General features: G+C 41.2%; 1 protein-coding gene across 1 annotated transcript in view; it reads left to right on the plus strand.

Annotated features, from left to right (window-relative positions):
• The window catches only part of unc5ca (unc-5 netrin receptor Ca), a 150066-nt gene that overhangs the window by 130240 nt on the left and 3385 nt on the right, over nucleotides 1–16441 (plus strand). Inside the window, exons 9-17 of the mRNA XM_028414537.1 lie at nucleotides 1915–2106; nucleotides 5129–5346; nucleotides 6125–6260; nucleotides 6764–6851; nucleotides 9287–9455; nucleotides 11369–11602; nucleotides 13035–13184; nucleotides 13594–13758; nucleotides 15322–15500. Coding sequence (XP_028270338.1) covers nucleotides 1915–2106; nucleotides 5129–5346; nucleotides 6125–6260; nucleotides 6764–6851; nucleotides 9287–9455; nucleotides 11369–11602; nucleotides 13035–13184; nucleotides 13594–13758; nucleotides 15322–15500 — 1531 coding nt within the window. The remainder of the gene's footprint in view (nucleotides 1–1914; nucleotides 2107–5128; nucleotides 5347–6124; nucleotides 6261–6763; nucleotides 6852–9286; nucleotides 9456–11368; nucleotides 11603–13034; nucleotides 13185–13593; nucleotides 13759–15321; nucleotides 15501–16441) is intronic.

Below are 16441 nucleotides of genomic sequence, written 5' to 3' on the forward strand. Positions count from 1 at the left end.
CTCTGAAGTTACAGACCTTCAAACCAAAAGCAACAACAAAAAAACCATCCCTAAATAGATGAGGATGATGATGATCATAATTAAGATCAGGGACTCGAAAACTAAGAGGATTATCCAATTCTATTCCCCCTTGGCAAATGCAAGGACCTTGATAACAGGGCAACTTGGTGCAGCAGTGTAGTTGGGCCATCAGGGAATTTATGGCAAACAACATCAGAGGGAAACTGCACGTTTGAGGCAAACTTTGCATAAGTGTGTGGTAAATCTGATGAACAGATATTTGACAGCAGTTTCAGTCGCTATAACAAACACTCACAGGGTGATAAATCCTGTCGTTAAAACACAGATCAGGGGTTGTAAACATGGATTATACTTATTTTATTCCTTCTGTCACAGTGTGGTCTGTGTGACACACATTCATAGTTAATCTAGACATCAACAATCAGCATGTTACACAACATGGTAGGGACTGTTCATGTGAAAATAATCATTATTATTGAGTCATATCCTCTCTTGTAAACTTAGAGTTTAGTTTTGTGTAACTGTGTGTAGGCTGGACTTCACATCAAGAAATCCATCATTGACTAGCTGTGGTTTCTCACTGTTTCTGACTGTCATATGCTCAGCCCCCCAGAGACAGCAGAGGTGGTTCATGGCTCCCTCATGTGGTAAAGGATTGACTAACATCACCAGGAGTGACCGCTCCTCTGTGAATGTGCATATCATGCTTAGGCATATGTGAGCGTGAATGTTTGGGCGCCTCATCAAAGGATTCGCTCATGCATAATCAAGCTCGTGCTTTCTGAACTTGTTCTGATGCGACAACAGCAAATCCTTTAGCAAATGACTCGGGCTGTTTGTAGCTAAAAGCCTGTTATCTGCCTCTCAACTTTAAGGGCGGATTAAAAGGAGGATTCCTTTACTTTTCTGTCTTCTTTTTAATAGCTGCAGACAAATCCCCTCCTACCAGCTACAGAGGACATGATTATATGAGCAGTGGAGACTTCTCCAAAAAAAGTTTCACAGACACTTTCATGTTAAATATGTAGGCTTGTTTGTTTTGCTGCTTTGAAGTTTGAGTGTGTTTCGACTTCTCCTCTCCTCTCCTCTCCTCTCCTCTCCTCTCCTCTCCTCTCCTCTCCTCTCCTCTCCTCTCCTCTCCTCTCCTCTCCTCTCCTCCTTATTCTCATTTCCCATCATCCTCCTCGCTTTCTTATTCTCTTTTTCAAATGCTTCTTTTATTCTCTTTATTTCACTGTCTTCACTTTCCTCTCCTCCTCTTATCCACCCCCTTATCTAACCCTTTCCTAGCTGTTCACTCCTCCTTCTCGTCCTCTTATCTAGATTCCTTTTCATGGATTGGCTTTCTCTCTCATTACTTCCTTCATCCCCAGTGCTTTTCTTAACTTGTCTCCTTTCATCCTTTTCTCATTTCATCTCTTCTTCATGCTTAAGTATGGCTCACACCATTTACCATGTGCGTCACCCGCCGGTTAAAATTTTAGTCTCTGCTTCAGCTTTTAAATATGCATCATGAATGACAATTCCTCCGCTGTTCTTGCTGAAACACCATTAAAGTCTCAGCCGAATTGAAAAAGGATGTTCGGACCCCTGTAAAATAATTAACAACCTTATTAAGTTTTAAGAGTGGGAGCCGTTCTTTTTTTATGAAAGGTGTCTCTGTGTCTCTGTCTAGACAAATTATCATATTACACAAGCTGGGGGACTGTTTGAAATTTTCATTTGAAATGGAACCTATAGAGATTGAACGGTGGTCAATCTAAAAAGTGGAACCAGAGCCATTAAAGTGTTGCTTTATTCTCTGCCACTGCTCTGGTTGTTGCTTCTTTAATTCACTGTGTATTGTAACAGCATCAGTCTAACATTGTCTTACTCTCTCTGTGTCCTTTCCAGCTGCACCAAGCACAGATGATGTGGCGCTCTACGTGGGGATTGTCATTGCAGTAATCATGTGCTTGTTTATCTCGGCCATTGTGGCGCTCTTTGTCTATCGCAAGACACACCGTGACTTTGACTCGGACATCATCGACACCTCAGCACTGAATGGAGGCTTCCAGTCTGTTAATATCAAAACAGCCAGATCAGGTAATGAAGTCATTATAGAAGAAAGAAAAACATTGTTGATGTTAGCATTATTTTGTTTCTTTCCTCAGCTTCCTGCTGTCTGTCTCTGAAAGTTTGGATTGATATGTCTATACCACAGACCACTCTCCTCCATCAAGTAGTCTGTCTCTGTCGCTCTCATTCTGTGTCTCACTCTTTTTCCTTCTCCTTCCCATTTGCACATTCAGGTCAATCAAATTTCCTGTGTATTTGCACCCTCCTCTCTTCATCCTAGTCTCTGAGTCTCTGTCTTCTTTCAGCCATGTCTCCATCTCTTCCATCGCAGTGACTCCAACCACAACAGACACTCTCTCCCTGTCTGTCTTCCTGTTAAAATGGAGCCATATTTCACTCTATGCTGTCTGTCATTTCTTCCTCTCTGCACACATCCACACACACACATTTGATAGATTACTGGAAAGGCCGGGAACAGGAAGTGGATCTGTATGAGTCAGGTGTCAGTTCACAGATGCTATTAACTTTTCTGGATAACCTTAACCTGATATAGTTTGAGGGTATGTTTATATGGTCATTTGCGGGTGAATAATTATTATTCTAATCATTGTATACAGTAAAAACAGGGAAGTAAGGTCAGAGAGGGTGCAATGCAAATTGGTAAACATGGACTTAAAATAATTGACTGTGTGTGAGAGGGGTGAACATCCTCACACGTGTAGAGACAGGGTGACATTTTATCAGTGAAGCATTAGGATGCTTGTCACTCTGTGTTGAGGGACCATCTCCGATTATTATTAATGAAGAATTATGTCCCTGCGCCCCCTCTCTCTCTCTCTCGCTCTCTCTCTCTCCCTCTCTCTCTCTCTCTTTCTCTCTCTCTCTCTCTGTGGCTTTCTCTTAGTTGTTAATTAAATTTCAGCAGGGATGATTTGGCAGGAATACCCACTGGCTTTAAGGGTAAACAGCCTGGTGATAGAGAAAGGAAGAGAGTGATAGGTGGCAGATGTGTGTGCCTGTGTGTGTGTGTGTTTCAGTGGCGGTGGTGGGTGTGATAATGAGGGATTTTAAAATTAGAATGGATGGGCTCTTGGAGGAAACAACAGGATTTTCAGGCTCTACGCCCAAAAAAATAGAGCCTGGTGAGAACAAATGTGGATTTGTTCTCAGTGGGTAACTAGCCATCTTGTGATCTCAATCCCAATTAAATCTTGACTATTTGTTAGATTTTTAGTTTGGAGAGTGTTGTTTGTGTAGAAGTAAGCTTTGTTGTGTTTCTGACCTTAGGGTAAGTTGTGCTGAAAAAAAAGCGTTGGAGCAAGACCGACCCCAAAAAAAAAAGAAACTAGCTACATGAGTGACTGAGCTTGACGTATTACAGTGTTGCTTGGAGTCGGTTCACTTGAATTACTTTGGTAAAGCTCCATCAACATAACTTGGCTACAGTTTATTTCCATTTTCCTGTTATTAAAGCACAAGGGGTTTTTAGTTTTAATGATTACAAAATGTGTTACTGAGAATTTCCTGAAGAGAGATCAATAAGTATTCCAAAGAGGATGCCATTGATCCTGCTTTTTTGGAACAATAACAAATGGAGTGGCGAAGGCAGGAGTTGCATTTTAGAGCTAAAATCAATATACTGAACACACAGTATTTGAATATTGTATGCATCACCCCTGTTGTGGACATTTTCATCCATCCCTACTGTTATGTCATGTCATCCTGTTGTATCTGTAGCGCCTGAGTGTTAAATGCATCCTATTGGTACACAAGTCACATACAGTATTTGCATGTGTGAGTGCTTTTGTAGTACCACTATTTGACACGACTGATGTTTGTTTTATTTTTTTTCCTCAATTTGTAGCAGTGTGTAAGTGGGACACTTGAGTGTTTGCTTGCAGTACATAAAAAAAGTGTCAAGATTCCACTATTAGCATACATCAGCTATGACAACTTTAGAAAGAGCAGCCAGGCTATACACAGTCTGTAGCACACACTGCAGCCTACAAATCACATAGGTCCATGAAGCAGAGTTATTGTGTTTCCACTGGTGATTTTACTCCAGGTTATGTATTAAATTATATGATGGGCTTTGGTTTGGTGCAGCCTTGCTTGGTCCTATATGATCAGTAAGTGTAGACTATAAATATTGTTGACACAGCTTCTGGGTTCTATAGGTCTGCATTCTTCCTAATGGCCAGTGGGAGGTGAGTCCAGTCCTTTAAACACACTTGTCTTAAAAAGAGGAGAATCTCTCATGCTGTTATGTCTCCAATTACAAATGCGTACATATCTGCAGCAAAAGTTCTGTAGTCAAATGAATCATTTGTGTAGGTATAAGTGTTAAAGCAGCAATACAGTTAAACCTGATTTCCAATTAACACAACCTGAATGCATCATCAGTGACATCTGTCAGCATCAGTTAACAGTTCCGTCGTGTTCTGCGGCAAGTGTGCACAGGTTTTGTCCCTCAGATTCATTGCATCGTGTCAACAGTGATTAAAGTGCGACAGCCTCTTTTGTGAGTGAAGCTTTGTGTGGGTGCAGTCAGAGATGCTGACAACACTTTGAAGAGCTTAAAGAATGACATGGAGCAGTGCTGTTCGGTTTCACCTCTCAAAAGCAGTTCTTTTGAAGCTGAGTTATGTGAGTTTTAATAATGTATACATTAAAACAGTGACTTATCTTAAAATTGTATAGGTTTAAACCATTTAGCATCAAGTCTAAGAATCAGTCTGACCTGAACACACATTCCCTTTACCCGCTACTCTCTCTCTCTCTCTCTCTCTCTGTGTGTGCAGCAGCCATGACTCCTTCATCCAGGTCATGCCCCTGTGTACTGCAATGTATCATACCAGACACTGATACCTTATCTTACCTACTCTCATCTCACTCCCCTTATTCCCGCTCACTGATCTTGCTACAAGTTCTGCACACCTGCCCCATACTGCAGCCATGCATTGAATTTTTAATGCTGAGGATAGTTAATGTTAGCTTTCAACCTCTGCTGGGTCATTACAATCTTCTCTCTCTTTCTCTTTTGCTTTAGCTGATCTACTAACAGCCCCTCCTGACCTGACGAACGCTGCGGCCATGTATCGCGGTCCAGTGTACGCCCTTCATGATGTGTCTGACAAAATCCCAATGACCAACTCTCCTCTCCTGGATCCTCTTCCCAACTTGAAAATCAAAGTTTACAACTCCTCCGGTCTGGTCACACCACAGGATGACCTCGGAGGAGACTTCACATCCAAACTGTCCCCTAAGGTACTAATCAATGCCATTGATGTTCTACCGATCTTCTAAGGCATTCTGTTTAGTTTTTTATTTCTTATGTTTGTTTATCCTGCAGCAAATCTGTAAGAATACCTACAACATAGCAGCTATGTATTCCCAGTCACATACAGACAAATCCAAACACCGTTAGTATATAGGTGGCTCAGTGCCCCAGTTTCCTGCATCTCCTCTGCCAGCTATATGCAGACTAGAGTCACTTGTCACAAATACAGATGAAACCACTCAGTTTCATCACAGCACCTTCCTGAGGCAGTACGAAAGCTGAACTCTCACTCTTTGAGCTCCGTGGATCACTGGCACCTTTTGAAGATTATATCTGTTATTGTGGGTGTTTGTAATTGTAACCCCCTTTTGAACCATGGCTGTGTCTCATATCTGACCTCACCCTGCTAATGTAAGGATGCATTTTGCTTTTAGCTCCTCTGTGTTTTTCATAAGCACACAAGTTCTTGTCAGTGTTTCTGACCTTAGCAGTAAACTAGACCTGTTAAGTCCATATTTTACATCTGATTCTGGGCCTCGAACTTTTTCTGGGTTTCTGTTGTGTTGAGTCCCATCCCATACAAAAGGTTTTACATAGACTCATTCAAACAACAGCAGTAGGGTCTCAGAAGTTCAACCATATCTGTGCTACTGCTTACATGGTAAACTTTAAAGTCGAGAGGTTCTACAAAAAAAAGGTATTTTGAAGGTAAGTGTGTCTCTTGCTTTCTCCTTTTAACTGTGACTATTGTCCTGTGTTTCCTAGGTAACACAGTCTCTGCTGGATAACAGCGACACCATGAACCTTCGCAACCAGAGCTTGGCCCGAACACGAGATCCTTCCTGCACAGCTCACGGATCCTTCAACAGCCAAGGAGGACACCTCATTGTACCCAACTCAGGTACGATGTGCAGATCTGGTGGCAAGTTGGGAGACTTCACATACATAACTTAGCTTATTTTCAATTGAATTAGTAACTAATAATACATTTTAACATAGTACGAATTAGACTTCCCACAAGAAATATCACGGATTTTAACAATACATTCACTCAGCGAGTTGCTGACTATAAAGTCTCTGAATTTGTATCTGAAATTTCATAAGACTTCATAAGAAAAGCAATGGGCAGGCAGAAAATAATGAGTAATGTACCCTGCTGATAGGAAGCAGCTATCAAAGGTTATAAAACATTGCAGTACAACTCGCATGATGATATATTTAAGAGAAGGTTTTACATGAGTTGCCTTTAAAAAATGATTATTCAATAATTAATCGCAATGATGAAGTGATAATGGGTTGCGCATTCAATAATTCAGTTGTGCATGGTGAAATGAATAAATCTTGTTCTGAAACTCATTATTTCTGCCTCCATCCATCCTGCGGCCGCCGTCCTCCCTCCTGCAGGTGTGAGTTTGTTGGTTCCAGCGGGGGCTGTTCCTCAGGGCAGGGTGTACGAGATGTATGTGACAGTGCACAGGAAGGACAGCTTGAGGTAAGTTTTGTCTGTAAGTCTTCCTTTGCCGAGGCTTTATCCCCTCTGTCGCCCCCTGTTGTCACCATCTTCCTCTTCATCTTTTGTGTTTTTTTTTCTTTTTTTTTGTTACTTTGCTTTGTCAGTGCTTCTGTCTTTCTCCTGAGCAGAAGCCTCGCTCTTCCCTCGCTTTTGTGTGGTTGTGTGGGGTGGCTCTCACAGTGTGACATGGGCTTAGAATGCACAGTGAAGGGATGAATCATTGTTATTTATAGTGCGTCCACATATACCTGCTCTTGGTGATTCATTCAGCAGAGGTCAGATGAAATGACTATTCATTTACCTATACCAGAATTAGAATTAAGTTGAGCAGATTATAATGAAATGTATGACACATTGTATGACACTGTTATTGTATGACACTGCTTGGCAGCAGCCGTAAAGAATTTCCCTCTGGGATTAATAAAGTATCTAAAATAAAAAAAAATGAAAAAAATTAATATTATAATCCTCACTGTAATCCATATAATTTGCACTGGTAATTAGTTTTTGGAACAGTACAAATACCTAAATATAGAGCATGTATCACTATCATTTTAAACTGTGTGTAACTAATCTTGACTGCAACATACTGATTCATTGTTTTACTTTATAGCCTGTTATATACATTATGAAATCATATGCAAAGAGACCTTTTCTATAGTAACTAGCACATTAGTGCCTATTTTTTGGATTACTGTAATCCTGTTACTGTACTTCTACTACAATCCTTTACTAAACCCTGCACAGGATTGAGGTCGAACTCTCTCCAGGACAAAAGAGACAACAGAGAATATTTCGGCATTCCTACGTTTAATTTTGACAGAACATGTTCTGCATTTAAAAACTGGACCATTTAGTCTTTGAAACACTGTTTGAGTACTGAATTCTATCTCTTGCATCCAATCTAGCTGCTCCCCAATCGATCCTGATCAATAAGAAGTAGGCCCCATGCAACATGCTATAGTATTTCTAAGAGTCAAACGTCTTCTGTGCCCTCCGTCTTCATCTCAATTCAATATCTGGCAAGCATAAACTAACATAGCTACATTGACCTACCTCAGCAACACTTGGCAGGCCAGAGTGCTTTACTCCTGCACCAAGGTGATTTTTTTTTCTCTGTTTGTATCATAAAGGATACATGACATAACACATTTTAAAGAAATAAAAAGTAATTCATTAAGGGTTGACCTCTGCATTAGACAAGTCACAAGTCTTATAGTTTGAGTTATAATGCTTTTATAGTCTCGTGTCCCCTGCCCATGTGAACCCTTCATGAGTCAATAATGAGCTCCAGCAGCTGAATCAATAATACTGCCCTGGATTAGTACCCCCTTGACACAATGTGGGCTCCAAAAAAACACTATATGGGAATAGAGTATTTTTAAGAACATAAGTATAATGGATTGCAGGAGGTCGTCTTCATTTGTAAGTTAATTAAAGGTGGTTTCATTTTTTCTAATGATGGTATGGATAGACACCTAAATAATACTAATGAAGTACAATGTTACCTCACATTTTGTGTAAGTAGCAGACTGAGACTGAAATATTCTGTTGCTGTACTGTACCATACATTAGTTAGAAAGTGCTTGAGGTTCCAATACTCAGATGTGCTGTAAAAAAGGTTCTATGATCAGTAGGCATTTATTTTCTGCCTGTGAGCAGTGAACTACTGACTCCAGCTGAGGATGACTACACTAATCATTCCCTGATTCAGTTTGTGCTGCTCTGATCTGTTCTTTGATTTTTCTCCTGTAGCCTACTCAAATGGTAATCTATCCCACCCTTGCTTTACTGTTTTCCAGGCTCTCTGTTGTGACGGATATGTTTTTAGATACATAAAAAAAAAATCTAGGAAAAAGATTTGGACACTTGAGCCACACTTAAAAAATGAATGCCTTTCTTACAGCACTGAAAACATGCTCTCCAAATACATACAACTCAAGCAAATACAGTGACATGCTCAAGGTCGGTGCAGGTGACAAGTGCCTCCTTGGGGAGCCTATAAAGTGACATTGGCTGAGACACTTTGAAACTTTAAAGTTGGTGAAATCTGCAGCTCATTTAGCTGAAAAGTACTTCTTTAACCTTCATATTATTTACTCAGCTGGGCTGGTCATCACTTTTTGGGGTCCCCTGGAAACAGGTCATCTGCACTAGTTGTCAGTGCATTTCAGCTCATTTCAGCTATGCTATCTCTATGATAAGGACCTAATAGCAACCACAGGTGTAGTTTTTAAAAACATCTTTGCTGCCATGTAAGATTGTTGATAACTTAATTACCTAAATAACCTTGAGCCCCCGGGATGAGCAGAGTGAAATCAGGGCTCTGCAGTTGAAGCTCATACCAAATTAGCCAACAGTGCAGCCGTCCTAGCACTCTTTCACTTCACCTCAGTGTTATCTGTCTTTTCCAGACCCCCGGTAGAGGACATCCAGACGGTGCTGAGCCCAGTGGTGAGTTGTGGGCCTCCAGGAGCCCTGCTGACCAGACCAGTGATCCTCACCATCCACCACTGCGCCGACAACGTCCAGGAAGACTGGCTCATTCAGCTGAAGAACCAACTGGCCATGGGAGAATGGGAGGTGAGTCTGCACCGAGCTGCAGTGTTCCTCTCTCTACAGTCACGTTGTTGCCAAGGAATACTGACACGTCTACATCTACGTATGCAGAAACGTACACGTACAGCTAAATAATGCATTATAACAAAGACGGTTTTGCACAAGACACCTGCCAAATTACAAATACACATGTATATACAGTACACACACAGCTTATATGCATATGCATACCTGTGTAACCTGAATTACACATGCATGCTTTGCAATGAGGGAAGAATGAAAGAAAAGAGGGAGAAAGGAGTGAAAATTCGGTAAACAGAAAGTGCCTACAGGCTAGAAGACAGGCAGGGGGTTGAAGACTCCTATCAGAAGCAATTTGTTATGCTCCTGCCATCCTCCTCTTCTCTCATCTTTCTTCTTATGTTTCTATCCCTCTATTTTTCCAGCCTTCTCTTCCCCTCCCTCCCGTGTCTCTCAGCATGAAGTCTCTACCTCAGCAATCTATTGTGTGTGTGACTGTGTGTCCGCGTGTGTATGTGTGAGGAAGAGAGAGGTCATGTGTGTATGTGCACGCATGTGTGTTTCCTTGTGTGTGGGTGTGGGTGATAAGGCTGTCTTGCAGCATCACTGTGTCTACAAGGCCCCCGTATGCTGTCTTCTGTTGCTTATCACAGCTCAACACAATGTCTCTGCACAATTAGCCATGCATAAGATTCGGTGTGTGTGTGTCTTTGTGTGTGTATGAGTGAGAGAGAGAGAGAGAGAGAGAGAGAGAGAGAGAGAGAGAGAGAGAGGGGCACAGGAAGGGGTTTGAAGCAGAGTGGGTAAAGATGAGAAAAATGAAAAGTAGAATTTCATCAGGAAGTCGATTTGTTTTTCTCTTATTGCAGTAGAACATCCATTTCCCATCAGAAAGTTTTCCTCAAAACAGGGAGAGGAAGGTAATTGAATTCCCCTCATATCATGGGGAGGAGGTGCAGCTATGGTTGTGATTACCAGTAATAACAGATTCATACCATATTGCTTTCCTACCTCTTTGTATTGATTCGGTTCGGCTGTAGGAACACAACTCCACAGGAACTGTGATTTCAAACTCAATATTTGTATCGTGTGTGTGTGTATAGTGTGTAGTAACAGTAGTACATATCCATTCTACAAAAACATCCACATGGACAGACAATTGTTCACCCACACAAACATGGACTTCTGTACTGCTAATTGAAGATTCGGTGGTCACATAAGAGGAACCCAGAGAGCCTGTGCATCCGCCATATGGATTTACCATAACTCAGACTCTGTCAGAAAGCTCCAAATGACACGAGCAACAACCAGCAGATAATCACAGTGGAATTGGACACACTTCACAGACAACAGCTCTGAGCAAGTGTTATCATCTGCCAAATGAACACCTTGATTTACTTTCAAAGTTATATGTCCATGCTTTTACATTTAAATTCAGTGCCTGAACATGTTCACAATCTATTGAATCAAACTCCTGTAAATGGCTTTCGACCATGCAAAAACTCTATACTCTATACAGCTCTTTACATAACCTGTTCATAACAGTAAAATGCACCAGTGTATTTGACAACATGACCAACATTTTAATTACTACTACTCCATGTTCCAAATCATGCTTGTGCCAGCCATGTAATGAGCAGCTGGCTGACATGAACTCTCCATTCACAACACCTGAACAGTCCATTGATGATGACATTAATAATAATAACAGCAATGACGTGCTTTACAAGTGAGGGGGCACAGTAAATCAAGAATCAAGAATCTTTGTTATTGTTAAGCGGGGGACAGTGGCACTGCCGCTAATGCCCCTGGGTGTAGCCAATACTGTATAAATGCCAGTCTCAGCTAACCATTATAGACCCAGCATGACACTGTCTGAAACAATGTGTGACTTTTTGTGTGTGTGTTTCCTGCAGGACGTAGTTGTTGTGGGAGAGGAAAACTTCACTACCCCCTGCTACGTGCAGATGGACTCGGAGGCATGTCACATTTTGACAGAGACACTGGGGACGTACTGCCTGGTGGGCCAGTCAATCGGCAAAGCAGCTGCCAAGAGGCTCAAACTGGCTGTTTTTGGGCCCGTCTCCTGCACAACTTTGGACTATCACATCAGGGTGTATTGTCTGGATGACACTCAAGATGCACTCAAGGTAAATTAGATAAGTAATCATAACGTGTTGAACAACAGTGAGGATGTGTGATACTTTAAGCTGAGTGCATGTAAGAGATATGTCTCTTTTGGAGCACCCATACTAAAAACCTTTGCAGTTAATTAGCATTTGAAATGAAATATATTCGGGCTTCAAAAGAGTGGAGCGTATAGAGTCATAAACGCAGATCCCTTCACCTCTAGTCTTCAGGAAATGAGCGGAGAAACAGTAAACAAAACAGGGTCAAGCAATGTCAAAAATAGAGATGCTTTAGAATTTAAACAAATTCAAAGCACTGGAGGGACCATCTGATACGTGAGATTAACATTGGTAATTTATGCATCCACTGATAAAGTCAAGTGTCAGCGAAGCACACAGCCATGCACACTCTTACACAAACACCCACTCAGTTTTACCATTTCAAACAAACAATTGTAGCTTGAAAACAAAGTTCAGAGGTGGGCTTTTTAATGATGGAGACTTTGTGTCGTATAATTGATCGGTTGGCGTTTCACACAGGGGAAGTCTCTTCTATATCTACTGTAGAGTACAAAGCTGATGGGAAGGAAGGCAGGAAGGAATTGATTATTTTTGAAATGGCTGTGGGAGGCATTATACTGATAACTTAGTACAACTGAGGGTAAAATCTCGTTTTAAGTGTATGCGAGAGCCAGTAAACATCTTATCAATAATAACTGTTGATTATGTATTTTTTCGTTCAGATGCTTCCTTAGTTCTGGCTTCACTTGATGTCTGTTGACAAATTGACTGAAGTCATTTTGAAAAGGATGAGCCCTGAGAATACCCACACTGTGTGTGCAATCTATTATTGAAAGAACTGCAGTGAAGTAAAATGTGTGCTGTCCTCCCTTCACAAAAACACATCAGATGGACATTTTCTCATTTCCGGAAATCTAATATGCTAAATGACAACAAAAACACACGACAAGTGCTCAACACTGAAGTGGTATGTACAGTAGTCAAGACCTAAGTTTACTACATCTAAGAGCATTGCACTGAGTAATGTGATGCATTTAGGTCATCTTCTAATATCAATAGAAGTAATTTAATTTTACTGTCTTACATAAAGATATGCTTCATTTCCCCATATCTCACTGACTGCTGGTGCATTATTAATCAAGCTTTTTATTGAACATCTTAATGTGTCTTTTCTCTTTACTGCAGTTAGCAAAGCAAAGCTGAAATCTGGCAAATGCAGCTACAGTATGAAATTGTGTGATGATAACTTTCATGTGTTTCAAGTGTTTTATGATGGATTGTCTGTGGTAATTATGCAAGATAAACAAAAAGTGTCCTGCAGTCCCTTATAATGTGAGAGAAAATAAATGGTTCAGTGAGCAAGATAAAGCAGAAGCGAAAGTTTGCAGAGAAATCTGAAGAAGTTGTTTCTTTTTGTGGGGTTTTTGTGTAGGAGGTTCTTCAAATGGAAACTCAGATGGGAGGGAAGCTTCTGGATGAGCCAAAGACTCTGAACTTTAAAGACAGCACACATAATCTGAGACTGTCGATCCACGATGTGCCACACACACTCTGGAAGAGCAAACTCATTGCAAAATATCAGGTGAGATGGAGACGCATACACAACATCTACACACTTTTATGTACTAATAAACGCAACCATGTATGAGTGATATGTCAGATTTTGCCTAAAGGCAGAAAGAGTCTGAAAGAGCTACCATCTTTTCAGTCAGTACAGCAGTGATGGAGCGTACTTCTTTGTAGCAGTCGGCCTTCCAGATAGTAGTCCACAGCAGGACACACCAGAATAGTGACCACTAAGATCGTAGTCTAATGGTGCCAAATCAGAATAATATAATACAAATCCTATAAATGTTATTGTCAAACAAATGTATCAGTCACTCCCCATGGACATGTATTCAGGTTCTACCAGAATTGTATACACAGATAGATAATAGTTGACCCAACGTTTCTGAAAATTGTCCAAATATTCTCTGGCCTTCCCATCCCAGGAGATCCCATTCTACCAGGTGTGGAGTGGCAGTCAGAGAACTCTCCACTGCACCTTCACCCTGGAGAGACTGAGCTCAGCCACCACAGAGATGTGCTGCAAGCTGTGTGTACGGCAGGTAGAGGGAGAAGGGCAGATCTTTCAGCTCAGCAACACATTGGAGGAGGTACGTGTGCATTCACCAAAACACTGTGACGACTCAGTTGTATGTACAAGATGAATGCAGATGACAGCTTTAACTGACAGAGGCCCTGGGCAGCATAAAATCATGCATATACATATTATACAAGTCACACAGAAAGAGAGATAAATTCCTTCTCCACTCTTCCTCTCACTTCTGCATTCCTGTACTAAAGGTCCTAAAGTCATTTAAGTTTTTCCTCCTCTGTCAGACAGCCAGGGCTCCTGCTATGGTTCTCTGACTGTTCAATCATTCATACTGGGGCTAGAGGTTGCATAACATGGGTGGAATAACTCGTCTTTGATTTTGCTAGGCTGTGGTCGAAGGTCAGACAGTTCCTTTGGAACGTCACAGCTTCACAGGTCAGGGGCAACATCACTCTGCTTTAGAATGTTTTAACCCTTTACAATCAAGTAGTTTTACCACACGTGGAGGAGCATTTGAAGTAGCAGGGAGTGGTTTACGGCTGTAAAATTAAGAATATTTGCATGGGTGGGTGTTGAGTGATACTAGAGATTTGAGAGCAACAGTAACCCTAATATTCGACAGATGATAATACAAATTGATTTAATTAAATTGTCCTAGATTCTCGTCATAAAGACTGATAGTAATACATTTTCAGTGCTCTCAGGTGGCATTAGGACACAGTCGAGCAGTCTGTAGAAAGTCTCAAACTTTGTCAACCAACTTTTTAGAATAACATTAGCCTACCTTTATTTTGACCTCAAATAAGGAAGTAACCAGAATTAAATAAAGTTCTGAATTCCACTATATCCAGATAAACATTTAGACACATTTCTGTCATCTTCTACCACCAATTTATTTATTTATTTTTCACTTACAATTTCATTTGTGTCTTTGTGTGATACCCTACATCTGCCAAATAAAAAAAACAGATGGATGTTTGAGAGCTGAACGTCTAAAGTGAAATTTAGCTTGTCTTTTTGTGTGCGCCGAGCATTAAGTAAATTTAACCATCAAGTACTCCTGAGTGTTGAACAGTGGAATGTAAAGCAGGTTTGAAGCCTTTATTATTTCAGCAGACAGAGATGTCCCTTTGCATCAGTCATTCAGTCTCCAGCAGCAGAGAGCTTTCTGCTGTAAATTGGGGCTAAGTAGATGCAGTAAATAGTAATCATTCACATCAACAGTGGCAGTTGTTGTTTCCCTCTGCCAAGCCACATTCATTAGACTGCGGCCTCCTTTCAACCCAGGAGTGGCAGATTAATGGGATGAAGGTTTAGAAAGAGACGGAGATCGACAGCAAGAGGAATGAGAGAGAGAGAGAGAGAGAGAGAGAGAGAGAGTGCACACTCCGGAGCTGATTTTTGTGTTTGTTACACTCTTGTAATAATTAGGAGACTCACATGTAATTGGTCGCACTGACAGCCAGCAGCAGAGAGAAGAGAAGTGTCTGTGCCAAGAAAACACGGAAAAGTATTTAAAATTGAAATGCGATGAATTAAACTTTTTTAATTGTTCCCTCATCGATGCATGTTAATCATCCCTTTTAAACAATAATTCATCCGTTTCTTTCTGTCTTTCCAGGAGGTCCAGTGCATAGACACATCTCTCATGGACCCCGCCAGCAATATCACAACTTTAGTGGGGCCCAATGCCTTCCGAATCCCTTTATCCATCCGACAGAAGTTGTGCGGCAGCTTGGATGCACCGCAGACCAGAGGCAATGACTGGAGGATGCTGGCTCACAAACTCAACCTGGACAGGTGACACCTGCTTTTATCCTCACCTGGGTGGCTGTGACTCAGGTACTCAGGTGGTAGAGCGGTTGGTGGTTTGATCCCCTGCCGTGGCTGCAGGCTGATGTGTCCTTGGGCAAGACACTGAACCCTAAGTTGCTCCCAGTGGTACCTTTCAGTAGGTAGAAAATTGCTATGTAAGTACAGACCATTTACCACTTCCCATTTTACTTTACCTAACAGGACGGGGCTTCTTTACCTCTTCAACAACATGTCAGTTAACTGAATGTGCATGAACCCTTTGTAGGAGTTCAAAGAAATGGTGTGATGAAGTCTAGTCTCCTTAGAATTAAAAGATCTATACAAAGAGGCGTAATCAAATTACATTATACAAACAGAGGTCTGTTTTCTCATCTGTAAGACATTTTAGCATTTTGACCCGGCGAGTCCCTGTAGGGTAAATGCATCACAGCGGCCCTCCCACACTCTTAAATAATACAATATTAGTACACTTTCTATTTGCATTTGACTCACAGGTAACAACTTAGTATCTCTGCCTGCAGATGTGTGACTTGGTGATTCAGTTTTGCTACCAAAGCTGAGCCAGATATTAAGAGGATAATTGAGCACAAGTGCACGTCATTGCCGCAACAGGCAGCCCGCACATGAATCAGCCTGTTCATGTGGGCACCAAATATTCACAATCAGGTAGCCAAATATTTTGTTTACTTCCACATTTTTGCTAAAAGGTGCACTTCAAAAGGACCTTGATGAAAGGGTCTAACAAGGAAATACCTCTCTGATATTGTAATGGCGACGTCATGTCTGTTTGACTTCAAAGTATGACTCATGCTTTGCTGTCACAGCCACCTCTCCTAACATGTTCATATAAATGTGAGCTGTACTCCTTCACACACACACACAAAATCATGATGGTCTTGGTCTGTTGTACCACAGCTCTGAAAGAA

The sequence above is a fragment of the Parambassis ranga genome, chromosome 9 (genome assembly GCF_900634625.1).
Source record: "Parambassis ranga chromosome 9, fParRan2.1, whole genome shotgun sequence".
NCBI lineage: Eukaryota > Metazoa > Chordata > Actinopteri > Ambassidae > Parambassis > Parambassis ranga.